Source organism: Nanorana parkeri, unplaced genomic scaffold (genome assembly GCF_000935625.1).
Source record: "Nanorana parkeri isolate BGI_ZX_2015 unplaced genomic scaffold, ASM93562v1 scaffold163, whole genome shotgun sequence".
NCBI lineage: Eukaryota > Metazoa > Chordata > Amphibia > Anura > Dicroglossidae > Nanorana > Nanorana parkeri.
In genome coordinates, this window is record NW_017306431.1 from 1,220,334 (window position 1) to 1,242,060 (window position 21,727).

At 43.5% G+C, this 21,727-nt stretch overlaps 1 protein-coding gene across 1 annotated transcript in view; it reads left to right on the plus strand.

The window, feature by feature from the left end:
- The window catches only part of LOC108785444 (astacin-like metalloendopeptidase), a 36,065-nt gene extending 31,820 nt beyond the window's left edge, over nucleotides 1–4,245 (plus strand). Inside the window, exon 15 of the mRNA XM_018554510.1 lies at nucleotides 4,034–4,245. Coding sequence (XP_018410012.1) covers nucleotides 4,034–4,245 — 212 coding nt within the window. The remainder of the gene's footprint in view (nucleotides 1–4,033) is intronic.
- Nucleotides 4,246–21,727: the final 17,482 nt, after the last annotated feature.

The window sequence follows — 21,727 nt, forward strand, 5'->3', positions numbered from 1 at the left end:
CAAACGTAAGAAGAATCATAAGCTGACAGGCAGTGTGTATCCACTGGATGATTCCTGTATGCTGGTGACGTTAACGCGCGTTTCCGGGGCACGCCCCCTTCATCAGAACGCCCAGCATACAGGAATCATCCAGTGGATACACACTGCCTGTCAGCTTATGATTCTTCTTACGTTTGTGAGTACGTTTTTTGTTCTTATCTCATGCTTACTGAAATAAAATTGACCTGCACCAGGAAAGGCGCCCCCTTGTGTTTACTCCATAGATCTACAGCTTTCCCGGCTTTCTTTTGGGGCAGCATCTTGCAGTGTGCCTAGGAGGAATTCTCATTGAGAAGTGACAAGTTTGTGGCGCTTCACTGCTTTTTAAAGTGTGCACACTATCAGTGAAGAAATAACACGCGCTGACACCGTAGAGTCAGAGTAAAAATACTTCTTTATTATTGTTTCGCACTGTTGTGTTTTATATAGGCAGCTGATAGTGTATATGTAAACATAGCGTTAAGTGGTCTCTGTCCCTACTCTTACTAAAATGTTTGTGGTATTATATTTGGGGAAACACAGATTGTAATGGGGAATATGGTTTCTCGTCTTCATTCAGGTAGGTGTCCTCTTCTACCTGAATCATAGTTGGGGTCAAAGTACTCTCATCAACCACCTTGGTCATCAACTTTCTGGCATAGGGGATCACACAGCAGACTACTGGGCTGATAAAGGTCAGAACAATGAGAATCACCACACCTACTTGGGCTAATGCTTTCTGCCATCCTGTCATCCAATCAAAATATTGGTCCCATGGGTCTGTGATCCCTGAATTCTTCTTTAGTTCCACTGACAGGTCTTCTAGCTTCTTAATGGCTAGGGTAACTTTACCATTTGGGCCGGTGTTGTCTGGGATGTACGTGCAGCAGGTTCCTGTGCCTTCAATCATTGGGCAAACACCCCCCTTCTCCGCTAGAATCATGTCTAGGGCCATCCTGTTTTGGAATGTCATGTAAGAGGTGGGACCTAATTGGTTGGCATTTCCCTGCAGGGCATCTCTGGTATAATTCACGAACCGCTGCTGATTGTAATAGACGTAATTTATCCAATCTACGTTCTTGTTGATAGTGATCATGGGAATCAAGGACTCAAAACCTGCTTTTACCTGGTCTCGGGCCTTAAACTTGTTTGGGACCCCCCTTGGGACTCCTATGGCATCTATATACACATGTGGGTCAAAACTGCCTGCTGGTGTACTCCTTTTTCTTCTCTGGTATAATTCACGAACCGCTGCTGATTGTAATAGACGTAATTTATCCAATCTACGTTCTTGTTGATAGTGATCATGGGAATCAAGGACTCAAAACCTGCTTTTACCTGGTCTCGAGCCTTAAACTTGTTTGGGACCCCCCTTGGGACTCCTATGGCATCTATATACACATGTGGGTCAAAACTGCCTGCTGGGGTACTCCTTTTTCTTCTACAACTGGGCGGGAAGAATTAATATGAACAGGAGCAATAACATATATATATATTATAATGTATATTGAAATAGGCATTTTTATCATAGTCACTTAACCACATCCATTACAGTAGAATAGAAGGATGGAAATGGGACAAATTTCAGTAGTAAATGGAACAAATTTCAGCTGTTCAGAAACAAGATGACTGTAAGTGCTTGGTGAAGAAATGAAATGAAATACTTTGCTGTGCAATTTTGATTTTGTTCAATCCGGATTTATTATTGATAAAAAAAATTTGATAGTTTAATGCTACGTTAATTCTTTTGGCAGGTAAAACAGGTCCCATTTATGTATTTCAGCAGTTTGCCTGCAGTTTAGTTTTAGTGAGGGAGTTTATTTCCAAATGTACAATTTTATCCCATCTTTATGATACACTTTGGGGTAAAGAAACTGTCATAGAGGACCACGTGAATACATTAGATGCCCTTTCATATATCTGTAGCATATCACTGCTCCACGCAGCGAGAAAGCTTCCTACGTTAGCAGGTTCAGAGGTGCTTCATCCAACTAAAGTTACTCTTGCCTGGCTCAGTTATCGTCCCGCATACAGATGTTTTTTCACTTGTTGACGGAGTGTTTGAAACAGGCCTTGTTCTGTGTTCTGGGAGAGGCCACGGCAGAGCCTGGGACGGACGCGCACGGCGAGAGCTACATAAAAGGAGCAGCAGAACGGAATGAATGGGCGGCAATCCGATATTGTCTGCGAGGGGCATCATCTGGTGTCGTTCCCCTCCTGGGCCACAAATGCCATCCAGGGCCAGAGAAAATTAGCATAACACTGTGGCATAACCTGTTCGTAATATCTCCGGTGGCCTAAGTGACCCTCACGGGGCAAGGTTGGTGAATGTTTTCAATAAGCACTCACTCCGTAGGTAAACCGATCAACTGGCGCGGTGTCACTTGTCACTGGCTACTAAAACCATGTAGGTTCTGCTAATGAAGACATTGCAACTGTGCACTCGGATTACTCTTAAAGTATACCTGCCATTAAATATGTGTCCAGCCATTGTTGGCCTCCTCCTAGTGTCCTGGTTCTGCCTGACTTCAGTACATATGAGTCACAGACTCAGAGCAAGTACGCATCAGATGAAAGATCAGTATGACGCCTAGGAAATGGACAATTTCAGAATAAGAAATCGGCATGGCAGACGCTGCTGCCCCTCGGCGCTCTGCCGCCCCGAGGCCGGGCCTCGGTGGCCTTGTGGGAAATCCGGGCTTGATGCCAGCCCTATTTCTCTCTTGACAAGTTCCCCTAAAGCCAGGTGAGCAATTCTGGCCCTCCAGCTATTGAGCAACTACAAGTCCCATGAAGCATTGCAAGACTGCCAGTTACAGGCATGACTCCTAGAGGCAGAGACATATTGGGATTTGTAGTTAAAGCACGGCTGGAGGGCCGGAGTTCACCACCCCTGCGTTACAGTGTATGTAAGCGAGAACAAAATTATAATATAATGCAGCTTAGCGCTCATTCGATGAAGTGGCTGCATTTGTTTTCTTTTTTCAGGCTTTTCCCCCCCCCCCTTTAATTTCACTTGGTGATCCTGCCAGTAACACGCTTCCTATGCCAGGGTGACAACGCTCACACACTATACTAAGTAGCATTGTTATCCAAGGACTGGAAGTGTAACTTGCAGTGAAGGGGTTCTGTAGTCCACAGAGATAGCTGAGAACAATGTAACTGGTGCAGCACAGGCAGCGTGTAGAGGAAGTTATCAGCTCCCAAGATTTTCGGCAAAACCAATAGGTTGTATTTTGTAATTATTGGACAGATATAGCAAAATGCTTTCAAAGTGATGTTTTAACAGACCAAAAGGGACCAAACAGGAGAATCTAATTGTCATGATTTACATACCTTTTTAGTCACCTTAGTGGCTTTATCTTTTTCTAACCCCCAACAGAAATCGGGTTAAGAGTAGGAGGGCCTGTTCTAGGCAGTGCTGCCCTCATAAAGATTTTTACAACAACATGTCCAGTATCACCATTATTACACAATAAATGTGGACACGGTAGCAGTCAGACACCAGGGTAGCAGCTTTTAGGTTACTCAACTTTAAGCTGTTAGTTGAGCTCCTGTCGCCTGACCACTACTGAATCAATTTTTTGAAAGAAATTGCAGTCCGGTACAGGTTTTATTCATTGTCAGCATACCAGCCCTGATGAAGAGTTGTGAGCCCCCGAAACGCATTGGCTTTTTACTGTTACATGTATTTATTTTTTTAAAAACCTTCAAATGACTTATCCAATTGTTGTGTTCTTGTTCTTCCGGTCTACAAACATTTACAACGGACCCCTTGGGATACCCCTATCAACAGTGATTTGCCATCAAAGAAATTTGGACTACTTTTCCTCATGCACTCAAGGGGTCTAGCACTCCTAAAATACACTTCTACATAGTTGTAATGGATCCCGGGGACGCCGCCGTTCCGACTCACGGAACCGAGTGGAAGCTCCGCCCCCGGGCCGTCGACGTCATACGAGACCGCCTCCGGCCTCGTCATAAGCCTTGATCTCCCACCTGTCTGGCGTTCCAGCAACCCAGCGTGGACGCCAGACGAGTGCCGGTCTCCTTGCCTACAGCCACACTCACCACAGCCTGCCTCAGTACTCACCACCCGAGATTGGACCCCGGCTGACAAACCCTGGGACACTCCGAGCTAGCGTGGCCAGGATCAAGCCACCCCGAACAGCAGGACGCCCAAACCGCAAGTATTCCCCTCGGGCTTGCCACCCACAGGGGATTTAACCTTTGCTGTAAGCTATCTGGGACTTGTACGTACTTTTGCATTGAAGATAAGGGAAGTCTTCCCCCTGCTGGTGGCTAATGAGATTGCATGCACTACTGAGATTATACTGTTTCTGTGGAACCACTTGTTACACCCCTGCTTGATGAACTGTGATATTACTTGGCTTTCATATGTGAAGTGAACATAGGAAGTTATAAAACCAACAGGTCCATTGCTATATAAGTGATTGGGAACTCACGTATAGGGTTTGTGTGAATTGAACATACTCTCTTAAAGACGCGCATTGCTATGTGAAGTTAACATTAGTGAAGCGTAACACTCCCAACATCGTTCCTAGAGACTCCTCCTTATTTGCGCATTCCTTTATATTAATTACTTTAGGTGTAGCAAGCTTAGTTAGGTTGGAAGATAGATCAATGATGCACTGAGCTTGCTTGGCAATATCAAACCTTGCCATCACGTACTCCTGGGCTAGAGCACGTGATTGTAAACGTGTCTCCGCAGCTGAGCTCCATCTTCCTATTTAATAGATCATTACAATAGTAAACAATAGAAGGGCCTTGTAAGAATGTGGAATCAAATCAGAGAAGGGGAGCGTAACCATCTGAAATTTACTTTACTTTAGCCTTTAGTAAATGAATGGGGTCGAGAGGAGGAATTATGACCTCATGAGTCTGCTGCTGCTCCTTCACTGTCCAATAATGGACCGAGGACAGGGATGTGACCTCTTGCTAAATGCTGCAAGAATTTAGAAAAAAATCTAAATGCCCTTTTTATATACTTAATCCATGATCATATGACATTGCGGGTCTTCAGTCCTCTATCTTCTGAACTGAAGGTGGAAAAGTCCATGGTCATATGAAATGCTGGGTCTTGAGTCTTCTATCTTCTGAACTGCAGGAGGAAAGGCCCATGATCATATGAAATGCTGGGTCTTGGGTCTTCTATCTTCTGAACTGCAGGTGGAAAAGTCCATGATCATATGAAATGCTGGGTCTTGAGTCTTCCATCTTCTGAACTGCAGGTGGACAAGTCCTTCTTCAGGTGTCCATGTTGCTGCCTAGGTGATATGCACTCTTTCCATTGGCTGTTCAGCGGCAGGGTCCTCTCATAATTCCGAAGACTGCAGCAGTATGATAATGTCACGATGGTGGGTGGCAACAAAACTGGTTGGAGGCAGGCCTGGATTGCGGTGGTGGATTACCAGTTTCCAGTTCTGGAAGAGTGACATCAGTGACCCACTCCCCACCTTTGAGAGACATGGGACGGTAGATTTTAAAACACTCTGGAAGCCCTTTTTGAAACACATCTTTCCTCAACGGTTGGGAAGGAGGTGGTGCGGGTGGGGGAGGGGGTTATCATGGCTTGATTGGGCATTTAAATTTTCCCAAAGGCCTTTAACTAACTCTTAGCTTCCTTAATCCTAACCCCAACCCCCAACAAGCTGAGCTTCCAAGTACATAGAGCATTCTCAAAACTCTGATAATGGCGTCCTTTGTGGGCAGTTGGATCGTCTTGCTTTTGATGTCTGTGGGTAGCATTTTAGGCCTAGCGAGATGAGACAAGTTAGCTACAAACTGGCTCCGATCAAATACCGTTTCCATCCTAATACACTTTCCAAATAACTACTTTTCTTCCTGCACCGCGAATCCACTGAGTGGGTGTACACTACATTATGTAAATTTGCAGAGACGACATGTTCTTTTCAAGCAAAAAAAGCTGCGAAAATAACTCTCTGTTCTTGTAAACAAATTTAAATAAAATGCCACTTTGAGGTGGTGGGGGGATCTTAGCTAGACAAAGACGTTCTTATCTCCTAATAATACTTCACTCATGCATTGCTGTTTACTGAGGCACAAAACTGCTGCTTCTGCCTTTATTTTTGATGCCTAGACACTGTTTCGCTAATCCTCAGGCTGCTCGGGTCCCAAAGAGTTATAGCGAGAGATTACAGACATTCAAAACTGTATTGAACCACATTCCAGAGCCACAAATTGTAAGAGCACTCGCTATTCTCAGTCCTTGCTCAGCATCTGCTCACCGCAGATTCTCTCTCTAGTCCGCCGGGACTCCCTATGAATAACTAGCTTCCAAAATTAAAACGCAATTAGAGAACTTTAAAAAAATCCTCCCAATAAATAAAGATTTTAATACAATATCAGCTCCCCAGACAACGCAGGAACCCTGGAGATCATAGCTCTGTAAAAAAAAAAAAAAAGGTAAAATAAAAATATAGAACTTCATTTTTATTAAAACTTACAAATGTGTTATAACTAAATATTCATCTGTTTTTATTCTAGTTGTGGCATTTTAATATGGGCACTTTGAGGGCACTTTGGGGGTTTTGCATGTATTTTCTCACAACTTATGATGCTCTCTCCAGAGATGTTTTATGGCTTTACTTGAAACAGAACCTAAATGTGAAAATAAGGATTAGATGCTGTATCTACACTTTGCTGCTCCTTAACCAAAAATAATAGACTGTTGGAATAAGTATGTTTAAAGGAGAACTATGGGGTTAAGGCTTTTCCCCATACAGTGCCTATCTAGAGGCAGAGCCAGCTATATATATATATATATATAATGTACAAACTGTTGGACAAACACAAATAACTGAGAGCACTCATTCATCCCCCTCCCTGTTTGCCTGTTTTCCATTCAGATTTTCTGAAAAGAAACACCTCCTGCATTGCTCACTCTCTCTAGAGAACCCATAGTTCTCTGACACACTAGTTTCAGGGGTTCACCCTTTTTTTTGTAAACAAAGATTCTATAAAAATGGTAAAAACCCGATATAAAACGTAGATTTAAAAACATATAACCTAAAAGAAAACAAATTGCCCCATTTGAAAACTAAAACATAAATAAACAAATAAATATCTAAATAAAAAATAATAATAAATATGTTTACAGGGTTTTTCACTAAAGGGTGAAGAGTTTGGAGAAGGCAGGAGAAGTGAACAAATTAGGACATCATAGCTGATTTGGAAAAATGCTCCCATTCGGCTCACTTTTCAGCTCAGCTATATTGTCCTAGATTGATCACTTCTCCTGTCTTCTCCAAACTCTTCTCCCTTTTGTGAATAACCCTGATAATAATAATAATAATGAAGTGACCTTGTGTCATTATAGTTTCTCTTTAATAAATAGGCCTTTTAAAGCATGGTATGTAGAGTATGAAGTTGTTTTTTTCTCACCTTGACAATAAATATCAGAATCATAACTGTAAATCCATGAAAAAAAATGGTGTCTTCTCTCCCTGCGATAAATACGGTGACTGGTTAACTGGTGTTAACAAGGACGGTGCATTCTAAATCTCCCTTTAATGTAACACAGTCACTTTCTTATTTCTGGTGGAATTTCACCTATAAGACCATCCTAATAATCTTCTTAGTACAAGGCTGACATGTGAGCCAGACTTTAAGATGTTTCAAGGAGAAAGAAAGTATTTCTTCCCAACAAGAAAGGATCAAAACAAAGGCAATGTTTGTCTGGACCTTTCATTTTCAATTTTTTTCCCCCCTATCGTAAAGAGATATCGGCACGAGCTGTACTGAGAGAAAAATCCACATTAAAAGTAATCAGAATTATATCTTTGATGCAAGAGCTGCTGATTCTTACACTGTGAAATCTAGGACAAAGTGTACTCTAGGCAACTTTCTCCACAAACTGAGGCTGCGCACACACACAGACACAAACACACACAAAAGAAAAGAACAAAAACAGAAAACTTAAAGTAATTGATTAAAAAGGCCTTGTGGTCAGGGGCATCCCGAGACCAGGTGACAACCCGCCGTGTCGTCACCGCGTGTGAGCGTGATGTCGCCTCACGCACGCGTGATGATGTCATCGCACATGCGCGGCCATCTGATTTACGCCTGCCAGCAGCCATCTTGATGATGGACACCGGCAGAGAGAGGGGGGGACGTTCACCCGGTGGGATGAGGTATGCCGCCGGGTCCCCTCCTCTTTCCTGACACTGTCGGGCTCTCTGTCCCTGACCGAGTGCCCGACTTTTTAGAGGGGGTGACACCAAAATGACTGTCAGTCATTTTGGCGTCACCCCTGCAATGGTGACACCCGGGTGCGGGCTGCACCCCCTCCACCCCCCTTGTGACGCCACTGCTTGTGGTCTCTACACCCTCTGCACACAGCCTTTGTGCCCTGGTTGTTCAGGAATGGCAACTTATATTTACGGATGTGAGATGGATAAACTTAAAGTGTTACCTAGGGCAAACAACGCCATAACCAGTCAAAATGAGTATCGGCCGTACCCCCCTGATGGCTGCCCTGGGTGCAGCAAGACAAGCTACTCCCCTCCTCTCACCTGCATGCTAGTAGCTGGAGACTGCGCCCATCCTTTGTTTTGGGGCGGGAGGGGGCGTGGCGGTGCATTGAACTCAATGGCACGCCCTCTGGCCGCAATGCAATCGGCTGCACATTTGCCTGTGTTCTGCGTGCACGCGCTATTTTTTCTGACTGCACCGGACCGGAACACAGGCACTTGTTTGCCACAAAATCGGCCCGGAACAGACTGAGGCTGGTGTGAACTATCCCTGAATGGTGTAATGAGTGGCTTTAAATGGCTGCTGAGGGTGACAGAGCCAATTTAATCTTCTTAACAGCCTCTTACTAACATAATTAATTAAAATGTTTTAAAGAAATAATTTTTAAAAAGCAGCAGCGATAAAAGCAAAATAAAAGATTTAAAACAACAAAAATAATAAAAAAAAATAGAAATAAACAAACACACAAAAACACTAATTAACTAAACTAGACCACCCTCAACATACCCCCCGCCCCCCTCAAAAAATACACCATCAATAAAAAAAGAAATACAAATAGCTATTTTTTTGTTTAATTAAAGCAGCTCAATGGATCATAATTTGGAGTTTCCGCTTCGGTATCAACAATCTCATGATGAATGAAATGAATATTGCTGAAATCACGCCACTTTCTTCTTAAAGATTATGGCCACCTTTAGTTGGAAACCCAAATGCAAAATATGAAAATGCGGCGCCCTAAGTATTACCATTCCGGACAAATGGCTCCCTTAGATTCGCACTAGCAGAAGTTACCACGCTCAAACCCTTAAGAGACAGAATTGATTAACTGAGCAAGGAGTAGCAGCTTGGAAATGATGTGTTTAAAATTCTTCACCCGTTTTTCAAACTCAGTTTGCTCACGCAGCTGCCATCACTTTTTCTGCATCCCGCTCGCTTTGTCATGTAACATTGCACCGGGGAATTGTATACGAAGGCAGAAAGCCTTGTACAAAAGAAAAAAAAATGCAAGCTGTGACATTCCATGTACTCCCGGCCTGCACTTCACATTCGACCCGCTCCTGTCTGCAAATTTTTTTTTTATTTTTTTTTACCGGTACAATTTGATCAGCTCTTGTTACTTGCACCCATGGGGTCGTGTACTTGTTCAAGGCAAGCTACTGGCCAGAAAATAAATAAATAAATAGGAAGGCAGAAAGTTTATAGGAAACTACATTTAGGTGAAGTACAGAGATTAGATGGCAGGCCGTAACATCAATAATCTTCGCAGCGGTGGAAGTAAAAAGTGTTTTGCTTCGCGGGCAGCTTGGGGTGAATGATTCAAGGTTTCAAGGTCAGGATCTTCTGACGGTGAAAGTAGAGAAACGGCGCCATGGAAACCGGGATTTTTAGAAGGCCGACGCCGGCCACCAAAGTCCAGGTTTTGTCCACCCAGCGGGGCAACGTACAGGAATGCGTCTCAAGAGCCGAGTTGCACAAAAACAGCCGGTGAGAAACGGTGAATGGAAACTGTGTTTGAAAGGGTTTGCGGACAGATTTCCAATTAGCAGAGGAACTTTGGCTTCTAGCTTGTAAGACGGGAATAATTAGGCAGTCTGAAGGTCCCGAGAACTGGTGTTGCGCTGTTTCAAGGGACCCTGCCATGAGAAAGTCAAGGTGAGGTTTCACCCTCTAATACATTTTCGGCAATAAAGGCCGCATGATCAAAATGTTGTGTTCCTCTTTATAATTTTGTTTAATCTTGTTTGTGTACTTTGCCCTGTACCCCATTACCCTGTTCTTTTGTTGGAACCCGGCGGTCCAAACCCTGTATAAACTCCGTGTTGGGGTAGTTTCACCTTTGAAAACAGTTTTCGGCAAAAAAGACCACACGATCAAAATGTTGTGTTTGTCTTTATAATTCAGTTTAATGTTGTTTCTGTACTTTTGCCTTCACCCCATTACCCCTGTTCTTCTGTTAGAACCGGGGGGTCCAAACCCTGTATAAACTCTGTGTTGGGTGGTTTCACCCTTGAATTCATTTTTGTTAATAAATGCCATGTGATCTAAAATGTTGATTTGTCTTTATAACTGTATTTAATCTTGTTTGTGTGCTTTTGCCTTCACCACATTAAGAACTTCATGTTTGGTGATTTAATCTTCAAATACATTTTTGGCAATAAGGGCCATGTGATCAAATGCTGTTTTTGTTTTTATAATTTTGTTTAATCTTCTTTTGTGTACTTTTGCCTGCACCCCATTACTCCACTCTTGTGTTGGAGCAGGATTCCAACAGGGTTGATGATGTTATCTTTCTCCATTTGAATCTAGCGATTGGCTGCTTAGGTCTCCGCGTTGCATACTGGGAGAAGGATACATGCCAACTTATACCCTGAAGTATTTCCTAAGGCTTTGGGTGGAGCAACGGAGCAGTAGAAGAGGGTTTCAAATGCAAATATGAGTGGATTGGGGGGATTGGTCAAGAGACCGTGTCATGTAACCTTGATTGTAATGCGTGGCCAGCTTTAGATGAGCAGCACCATGCAATGCAAGTGGGCTATCTCACAGTTCTACTGTACAGGGAATTACGTCAGGCTGGTAGAAAGAGTTATTGAAGTACAAAAAATAAAGGGGGTTATTCACTAAAGGGTGAAGAGTTTGGAGAACAGGCAGGAGAAGTGAACAATCTAGGACAACATAGCTGAACTGGAAAGTGAACTGAATTAGAGAATGTTTCCAAATCAGCTATGTTGTCCTAGATTGTTCACTTCTCCTGCCTTCTCCAAACTCTTCACCCTTTAGTGAATAACCCCCTAAATGATTCCTAATAAATCCACAACTGGATTAAATGTTTGTTTCTACATCTGTCTGAAGTTCAGCTTTAAGAACCTCTCATGGTTGTGCTATGGTCAACCCCATTGTGCCCTCCTCATCATTTGTCACCAAGTGTAATGGGTGGTCTAACCAGGATTTTGGGATACCAGAATGCTATACTGCTACTGGTAGAAAGTACCTTCATTGTCACCTCACTGCTGGATTACCATATTACCGACTTGTTCTCGCCACTCTCTCTCTTTTCTCCGCGGGTGTGGACCCATCCATGGCCCAATTTTCCAAGAGGGTATGTATGTAGTTAATTGAGCTTATATTAATGTAGATATTTGTACATGTGCACTGAGAATTACTATTTATTTATTAATAGAGTTATCTCAGCTTTGGATCTACAAAGAAATTACAAAGTTTTGCCTCCGATAAACCTCCTGAGGAAGCTTTAGCGCGCGAAACCCGTCGAGGGCCGGAATAGTGCAATTATAGATGAAATTATGCTTGCCTTGTAAATGTGTAACTTTTTTCACATATTTAAAGAGTGCACAGTTGGCACAGGTGCACAGGTGGGGCATATCCCCTTTACATACTTGGCGCCATTTACAACTGAGTAATTTTTTTGCGAAAAAATGCTTGTTTAATTAGGCCTTGTGAGCCATTGACCTTCTTTGAAAGATTGTGGAATGCTGGGTCTTCGCCGGGTCACTCTCTTTCTCTAATGTATAAAATGTTACTGCAAGTTAGTCGGAAAGGCTCTTTGTATTTCATAAGGGAATGGGAGAGAGATATGGGGGAGACCTTTACAGATGAACAAAAGGATCAAATGCTGTCAAGGGTTTATATGGCATCCATAGACTCTAGAGCTCAAGAAACTAATTATAAGGTGCTTACCCGGTGGTACCGGGTTACGTATTCATTAGGGAAAATATATCAAAATGTTTCCCCCCTATGTTGGAGGAACATGTATGGTGGGAATGTCCGATGCTTAAGCCTTTTTGGCAAGATATTAGAGAACAAATGCAACTTATTTTTGGGGAGACTCTTCTATTGATGTCTTCTACTTTTTTGCTGTATTTGTTGCCTATTTCAAAGGCTAGATATAAAGCTACATCTTTGCCTCATTTATTAAATGCAGCGAAAAGGTTGATTCCGAGATTTTGGAAGAGTCCAACGATTCCTACCAGAATGGATTGGGTTCGGCAGGTTAATCTCATTATGGAATCTGAAAAGTGGATAGCAACTTGCAAAGAGAAATATGATACATTTTGTAGTGTATGGGAGACGTGGATTAATTATAGCTCTACGGTTCTTTAAAGTGAAAGGGAATGCTTATGGTCTGGAAATATAGAACTATAACAGGAATGGAGGGGACTCCCCTATCTCCATTCCGTTGTAGCTTTTTTTTTTTAATATGGTGGTGGTTTTAGTATATTTAATTGGTTCATTATTCAGTCTTCCGTATACCTTTTAAGTTACATACGTATATCACTCATGAGAATTTGTTTATGTTTTTTGTCTGTTTTGTTTAGTTTTATTTGGATATGTATGATTATGTTATGATGGTATAATATAACATGTTTAAATAAAGATTATATAAAAAAATAAAGAGTGCACAGGTCTGTTTTAAAGGGAAACTGTAATGGAAACCAACACATGACAAAGGATTCCCTGAGCACCAGCCAAAGGTAAGTATAGCGGGGGAGCGGAGAGGGATTCAGAATGAAGGGGTAATTCCATTTTCACCTGGGGAAACCTTTAACAGTGAAAGAACTATGGAAGACTGACAAGGTTATCCCCCTGATCATGCAGTAATCTCTTCCTATCAGTATGTCAGTATGTCCCTTGTCAACACATTTGCATTCTGCATTCCTGATCAACTCCCAGGCTGCACCACCCTCTCCCAGTCTGGGTGCAGCTGTGCATGGGATGGCAAGAGGCTGATACTGCATTGTGTCTTTTCTTATATATTTGCCTGGAGTTGATCTTCAAGGATAGTGTGCCTTTAATGTCTGCTATAATGTAAAAATATGTTCTCGCCTTTACTAGCAACTTCGAATGGAAAAAAAAAGAAAGCAAACTGCTTATTCTGCTGAATTGACTGTCAGCTGGGAAATTAGGAGTTTATCAAGAGTCAGACAAACTTTAAATTCTCACAACCTCCAGTAAATAGTCCCCCGTGGATTGGTGTGTGGAGTACAGCAGACGCTGGGTACGGACTAGAAAACACAATTGGCTGGGATGAGTACACACCTGAACCATTAGTCAAGAAAAGGCTGTGTTCTAATATTTCTCATCTGACACCCTGCTACGGGGAAGATAAACCCTAATCCCAGTTGTTTTTATTTCTTTCCTTTTTTATTTATAGATACTCAGTCTTGTTTCACTGTCTGTTATGCTGCTTTATTTATCACCTTCTATTTTACATTTTCTGAGAGGGTGATTTTATAGGACTTGGGGACATTTACATCTTCACGTTGTAGTAACGCACCAACCAGCATGGAATGCGGTGCCATACGATGGAATGGCACCCCAGTGGACATTCCCAATGAAGCACAATGCACAGGTTTACATCATGGAAAAAAGGTGCACTGAAACTCTTCGATGAGGCTGGGCTTGGTGTGAACCCAGTTTGCCTGAGTTCGCCCAAGCCCCCTTAAAACTCTGTCCGTCACAGCCTTCTCCCAACCCAATCAGTTGTGGCGAGGTGCATTGTAACTTGTAGTAATGAAGCCCATTTCTTTTTAATGGGCTTCCAACCCATTGCTAGAGATAAGGCAGGGCTTGTAGTAGAGTTAACCCAAGCCCGCTCAAAACTTTGACTGCCACTTCCTCCTCCCAACCCAATAAGTGGAGGAAGTTGCGGCTTGGGCATTTCCCACCCCTTTAAAATGTATAGCTCCAGGACGGGAAATGTTCAAGCCACAACAGCCTTTGGTCAGGAGGAGGGGGTGGCGGTCAAAGTTTTGAGCGGGCTTGGGTTAACTCAGGCAAACTGGGTTCACACCAAGCTCAGGCTCATCTCTAGCAATGAGTTGGAAGCCCAAACAAAAGAAACGCACTCCCTTACTACACTTTAGAATCAGTGACATGCAGTACCTTCCCAGCTTAGTGAGGCATTCCCCAGCCCCGCCCCCCCAGCCCACTGAAGCGCCGCCCCCCGCACTCCAGAGCCCTGCCCCTGGCCAGCCAAAGCCACGCCCCCAACCTGGCTACCAAGCTATGCATGGAGGAGGAGACAGGGAGGAGCCTGCCTGTCCCTCACTTGCTCGCCACTGGTAAGGCATCGAGATCGATGTCCTCAGTGGGGTTTTTTTTTTCTTTTTTTTGATTGGACAGCTTGGACCAATTGCCTTTTGCCATTGGTCCAAAACCATCCACAGAGCTCAAGCCTCTAAGTCAGTCTACCCATAACTGACATATCAGTGTTTGATAGCTGCTAGAACACTAAACCAGCTGACTGTTTCTTATATCTCTCTAGGATTCTATTGGCGAGATCCCAGGTGCTGAGTTCCCAGGTCTCACCTGCTGTACCTAATATGAGAAGCTCCCACAATCCCTGCTGAATTTTGTATTTATTTTATATTATGGAAAACGTAACAGGAGGAACTGGAACACACAAAGGTGGGCAGGAACATTCAAAACAGGTGGACAGGAATAGAGCCGGGAACTATGGTAGGGAGAGCTCTCTACCATTCAATCCAGGAGCTGAATTATTCCACCATGCTTCATCTAACACTAAAATGTTATTACAATTACTGCTTCCGGGTGGACTTGTCCTTTAAAGGAAATCTGTTAGTACAGAAATGATGGAGCGTCCATTGCTGGCTTGTTTTTAAAGGTGTATGCTTTATTATCAGATTCATCATTGGGAATTATGGAAAGGTGGCCTCTCTTCCGGAGTTTCGAAGACATACAAGAATCCAGGAGCTGAATCATCCCATGCTTCAACTAAGACTAAAATGTTATTACAACTACTACTTCTGGGTGGACTTATCCTTTAAAAGAAATCTGTTAGTACAATAATACTGGAGCTTCCATTGCTGTCTTTAAAGGTGTATGTTTTATGGCTACCAGACTCATCCTTGGTTACTTACCTACTGAGTTGCTGACCTGGAACAAGAAAGTACTGAGCAATAAAAACAGGGTGTGGATGATGAAGGTGACGCGTGCAGACTTGAAGTCTTTCTCTGGGTAAATGTAAACTCCCACACTAATCTTTCTCTCCCACCTCGCTCCCACCTATCCACGCATAAAAAACCCTTAACTTATCTGAGTCCACCATCAAGTGTACCTCACTGGCGCCTGTTCCAGGAGTTGAGACTGATGATCCAGCGCTGCAGTCCATGCCCTTTGACTGGTCTTCTCCTCGTAATGATGTTATCATCAGCTGGTGAAAATCTTATAAAGCCTGAGACGACTCGGCCAGTGGATAGCCAATGGGAAGAGTCCACGTCACCCATGTCAGTGCAGGTGTTTGCTATTTCCAGCACCCTATACTTATGAATAGTGGCAGGTGCCTGATCCTAGTGGAAGACAGGGAGGTCGGTATCAGTTTGGCTCACAGAGAATAATCACCAGTTCGTCACAGACCAATGCCTACCAATAACAAGTGGCTCAAGCCTGTGTCTCACCCCCTTCAAGAAGGTCAATACGAAGGCGTCAGTTGTATTCCCCAGTTATTTACTCTATGAAGTATGACACCATCAGTTCACTTTGGCTGCACTGGGTGGGCAGAGATGGAAATTCTGATTAAATTATTTTGCTACGATGTTCCAAGGCATATAAAGAAGCAGATTCTGATTCTGCTCCCCAGGAAACTAAATTATCGGTTTTGGGTTTATTTGACTATTATACCAAATGTAAACCCTAATAATGAACTTCTCTTATTTGCTTTCTTTTGATCTTTTACGTATATCACCGAAAGTGTTTTTTTATGTTCGACAAGTAAAAATATACCTGTTGATCTCATCTGAAATCAAGTGATGTGCATTCTGACGTGCAGTCTTACCAGCCCTATGTAGTACTCTCTGTGGACTACAGAACACCTCTGCAGATGAAGAGAGGAGAAGTTATATAGTCCTAACACACTTCATGTCCTGCAGTGTCAACGCTGCTCCTCTATAGACAGTGAATTATTGTTTTCACTCTAAAACAGGAAGTGTTTTACTGGCAGAATCACTAGGTAAAAATAAAGGGAACAATATCCTGAACAAAAATGCAGCCACCACATATAAGGACTGCTAATATACAACGTACCATAATTTTTTTGCTGGGGTTTGGAATCACCAGTTCTGGTGACAGCTGTAACACTTTGGATTTCCCATCACTTTCAGCCCCAGTGACAAAGGTCACCTAGGCAAACATACAGGGTGAATCTCTGGCAGGGACACAAAAAGTGTTGCCAACTTTTCTTCAAGTGAAACCCGAACACTCTAGCGCCTAGACAGGAGAGACAGCCAGGGGAGAGAGAGAAGAGAGATAGTGAGCAACACATCTGCCTGAAGCAGACCTCCCGTGCCCTTCAAGACTTATCTGCACCCAGTGTTTCAGACACCAACTTGCTCCCCAAGCCCCAGTGTCCCTCCATTTCCTGTGCCTCCTCCATGCACTCTAGTTGAAAGGACCCAGTGGTTGCCCCTGACATCGTGACATTTTGTGTCCAGGTTTGGCCTGAAACCTGAACACAGCACATGCAGGACTCAAAACCTGGACTGTCCAGGTGAATCATAGACAGATTGCAACCCTAGACATAAACAATAAAAAACTGACAGGAGTTCTAACACTTCCTCCTTCTGTCACGTACCTTGGTATGAGCCTGTAGTGATGAGGTAGATCTCCTCTTGCAGCTTTCGTCTGAGAACCCCTCAAGGTGGAACAGAAGGTGTACCTGCATAAAGGGGCACAAGTACCTGTAGCTGATGCGGATTGTGATGACACAGATGACTAGATACTGGGAACAGCTTAAAAATCTGACCACCATTGGAAGATGCCATCAGTGGGTAGTACAACACCGATGCACGGAGCTAAAGCAGAGTCGGTATCTTGAGGGCAGCGAGTCACAGAATCAGCAGGCAAAGTGAGGTCAAGGGCAGGCCAGGTCAGTCACTTGCAAGCAGAACAGTACCATATCAGAAGGCAGAAGGATGATCAGAGGACAAGCTGAGGTCAGCAGGCAGGCAGCAAATAGCAGGGTCAAAAGTCAAACCGGGTCAAACACAGATTTCAGGAACAGGATCAGAGAACAACGGAGAGTACCAGCTTACGATCTCTCAGCAATGTGCAGTTACGGTGTGCATCCTTAACTAGCCTGCCTGGTGCCACATGCTGGAAATAATTGTGACAACATTGTACCATGCCTAAATAATGCATGTTGTAGTCCTTGTGACAGGGTGAAAACCGGGGGAGTACTCGTAGTCGCCCAAATGCTCCCAAAACCTACCCTGATACCAGAACTTCTGGTATCAGGAAGCCAGGTGGCGAGCTATTACAACCTGCCTGGCTTCATGATTGGCCTGGGAAGCCAACTTCATGCTCCCTCGGCTTTTGGTGATGAGGGAGCATGGAGCCGGCTTCCCGGCCAATCAGGAAGCCAGGCGGCGTGTAATTACTCGCTGCCTGGCTTACTGATTGGTCAGGAAGCTGGTCAATCAGGAAGCCAGAAAGAAGGCTCTATGCTTCCTCGTCACCTGGTGACGAGAGAGCATGAAGACGGCTTCCCAGCTATTCAGGAAGCCAGGCGGCGAGTCATTAAATGCCGCCCAGCTTTCTTAATGGGACTTCCGGTATCGGTATTGGCGACTACCGAAAAAAATATCGATACTCGAACTCGATACTGAAAAACGTGTATCGTTGCATCCCTAGAGCATTGTCACCCTATAACAGAACAAACACTTCATGGCAGGATCACCAGGCATTATGTAAATACAGAATTGAAAATGACTTTCAAAATTACATTAACATGTTAAAGCTTATATGAAATTTTTGTGATTGAGTGTACAATTAGGTGGCATGTTTCCTGGATAACACCCGCACGTTAACTGGAGATGTGTTAAAAAAAATTGGAGCACAGTTTAAATCGCACAGCTGAGCCAGAAAAGAAAGTCACATTTGCGTAGGCTCCATTCCCTCTACCTGTATACCCCCCCGCTAACCAGGCTTCGCATTCTCATCACGCCGGCCACTCGACCCCCTCCCTCTTATTCGATTCTCGTTGCCAGTGAGGCCAGCTTGCGAATTGACTCATCAAACTGCTGTTTCTGCTGCTGCAGACGGGAAAAGCGAGAATTGTGCCTGAGACATTTCCCCAGCAGGGATCTGCTGTGTGTCCGTCTTTGCTGCTCAGCATGTGCCCCCCATGCTAATCTCACACTCTCTGGAGGTAGAAAGCTGCCAGAGTAGGCTCAGCCTGCACATGGTCTGGAACACAAGGTTATGACACTCCTGGAAAACTAAAAGGCCAGAACTCCTCATTATTAATTACACGTACTGTATTGTGCCTGTGCATAATAGTCGATTGGTCTCACTGTAAGCTTCCTGTATGCTGTGCCTCGAGTAATATATATGTATTTCAGTAACATGGGTTCTAACAGGGTCTTCACAACATGGTCAATTGTGTATCACCAGAGTGCCCTGTGTATTGTTTAAGTACCATCTGTACTAGTAAAATGATTCTGAAAAAAACCCACAAGGGCTGCCCACTCTGAACATGATCATTCTTAGGCTTTGTAGACAGGAGTACGCATCCTAGACAGGTAGGTGGATTGTTTTACAAGAGGTGTAAAAGAGGCCATTTATATAAAAATAGAGAAGCTATGCTTGAATAGAGGCGAGGAGTGGTAAGACACCTATTGTCTGCCACATACAATGCTGTTTTAACACCTCTCTCTGGGTGTATTAAGAACACCTGCTAGCTCCGATAATGCAATCAACACCTTACCTCCATGAGGTCTCTGACCCCATGCTGGTTATGATTAACAGATTATGTTAATTGAACAACATTAACCATGTTTATTACCCGATAATTTTTATACAAATCATCTGAATTGAGTAAGCTAGTTGGATGACCAGTGAAACGTCTTAAAAAATAATACACCAGGTCCAGTTGCCTTGATTTATTTTTTTACAGATATACTATTGCCTGGATGAATGAGAACCTTCATCGACATGATGAAAGTTCCGAGTCTGTTTTTTCTTGGCTTCTGTTGTCACCAAAACAGCAAAAGAGGGACAATCTGTCACATACCTTGTTTGTGAGCCTGAGGTGACGAGGAAGGCCTCTCCTTGCCACTCTCGTCTGAGCCCCACTAGAGATGAGACAGCAGACAGGGAGGGGCACGAGTGCTTGTTACTGATATGAATGCTTGACACACCGGAGATGATGGTGCTGATGACTGGATGCCAGAGGATTTCCCTTGCCTTGGAGAGATATTTGTAAACAGATCATGTGTTCATATCAGAAGATTTCCCCACTACAGTATTACTATTCTGGGGATGTTGGATTTCCCATTCTTTTCTGCCCTGGTGACTGGTCATCAGAAAGTGAATCTCCCCAGCAGAGAATCAGCCAGCAATTAAAACCTGAAAGAGTGTTAGCTACCCTGTTTCCCCGAAAATAAGACCTACCCCGAAAATAAGACCTAGTACTATTTTTGGCAAAAGACCTAGTTGTGACCATTCCCAGGGCTGGTGGTGACATAAGGGGGGACTTGAAGAGCCGCGGGAGAGGCAGGAGAGAATCGGCGATGCCAACGAAGCCAGCGCTGGAGGAAGCAAGGCGGCACCAGAGGGAGCAGAGCCGCATAAGCCGATGCTTCCTCTATAGCGCCTGCTCCTGTCACAGGCGGAGTGATACCAAATGCACTCTGCCTGTGAGAAATCGATAGTGAAAAAGTGCTTCTCTCATTCTGCCCAGCAATTGGTTAGCAAATTGCTCTTGGAAAGGTACGGCACCCCTTATTGCCCTGGTCACCATGTTTTTGTACATGAATACATGTAGACCGTTGTACATGAATAAGTGTGGATTGTTGTACATTAAATAAAAAAATAAAAAAAAGACCTACCCCAAAAGTAAGACCTAGTGTGTTTTTTTGAGCCAAAAAAAAATATAAGACAGTGTCTTATTTTCAGGGAAACACGATATATCCCACTCTAGTAGAAAAACAAATTGCTGTATGTATCCCCATCGAGCAGATTTTCCTTCTCTTCCTGTCTATCCGACAACTGTCAAATAGATAAGAAGATAGGATAAATCTCTTAAACAAGGGCACAGATAGCAAACAAACCTGACAAATGTTCTAATCTTCCCCATATATACAACAATAAAAAAAATGTATGTCTGGAGTGATATATATCCATATATCCAAATGCAGAATCCACCCGAGGATTCAGGACACGGGAGTACTGGATCAATCACCATATCTCCCTGGTTCAGCATGCATCACCTGTGGGGCTGTAGCGCAGCATTATAGACCTGTGGGAAGAGCAGTGTTAGTTAACCTGTATTTATAGGGGAGAAAGGGGTGTCCCGAATGATGACCCTCTCCCTACAGTACAGTATCAATAATTTCCATTCACTTTTCCAGTACTTTAGTAAACTAAGAGACCTAAGTCTCCATCAAGTGAGAGATTGGGGATTGTCCTGATATTCTTTCTGTTTTACCGTGCCTCCAGGGCCTTGGGTTTGCAAATGGGATTCCCTCTTTGGAGCACTTTGTCCCCAGGCAGTAACATTTACATGGAGCTTAAAATAAATGCAGGTCCAGTCCTTAAATGCTTTTGTTTTCAACCTTTATGTAGAAATTGAAAGGAGATGATGGGAAAAAAATAATATTTATATCCATTCCAGGGCTCCTAGTGGTTGCCAGTGTTGGTTTGTCAGAAATCTCCTTCAGGACTGGCCAACACTGAGCAGTAACTCCCCACAAGGCTAACTCCCCACAAGGCCCACAAGAATGATTCCGTATACCTAATGCCTGTACTTTAGGAGTAGTGATCTATTGACGCTATGGAACATATATATAAGGATGAGGTTTGGGTTCACAGCAACACTGGGTTTGTGGCAAATCCACGGTATTCATGAAGTTCATGAATCGCAGACTTTCTGCTGAGAAGATTGCTGACAGAAATATAATGCAGTACATAGCCTTAGCCCTATTAACAAGAGCCAGTAATCTGAAGCAATGGTCAACCCAGCCCCCTTTCATTAAAAGGTTTGCTTACAAGAGTGTGCTGGAACTGTGAAGAAGACCTGACAATTCTGTATAGGGAGAGATCCTTTTTTTCTTTACTTGTATTTGGCATTGATTCACGTCCCCCAATGGCAGTGTCTGGCTTGCCAAGCCTTTTGTTTGAAAATAGCTGGCTTATTACATATAGCTAGAATTAAATAACAAGA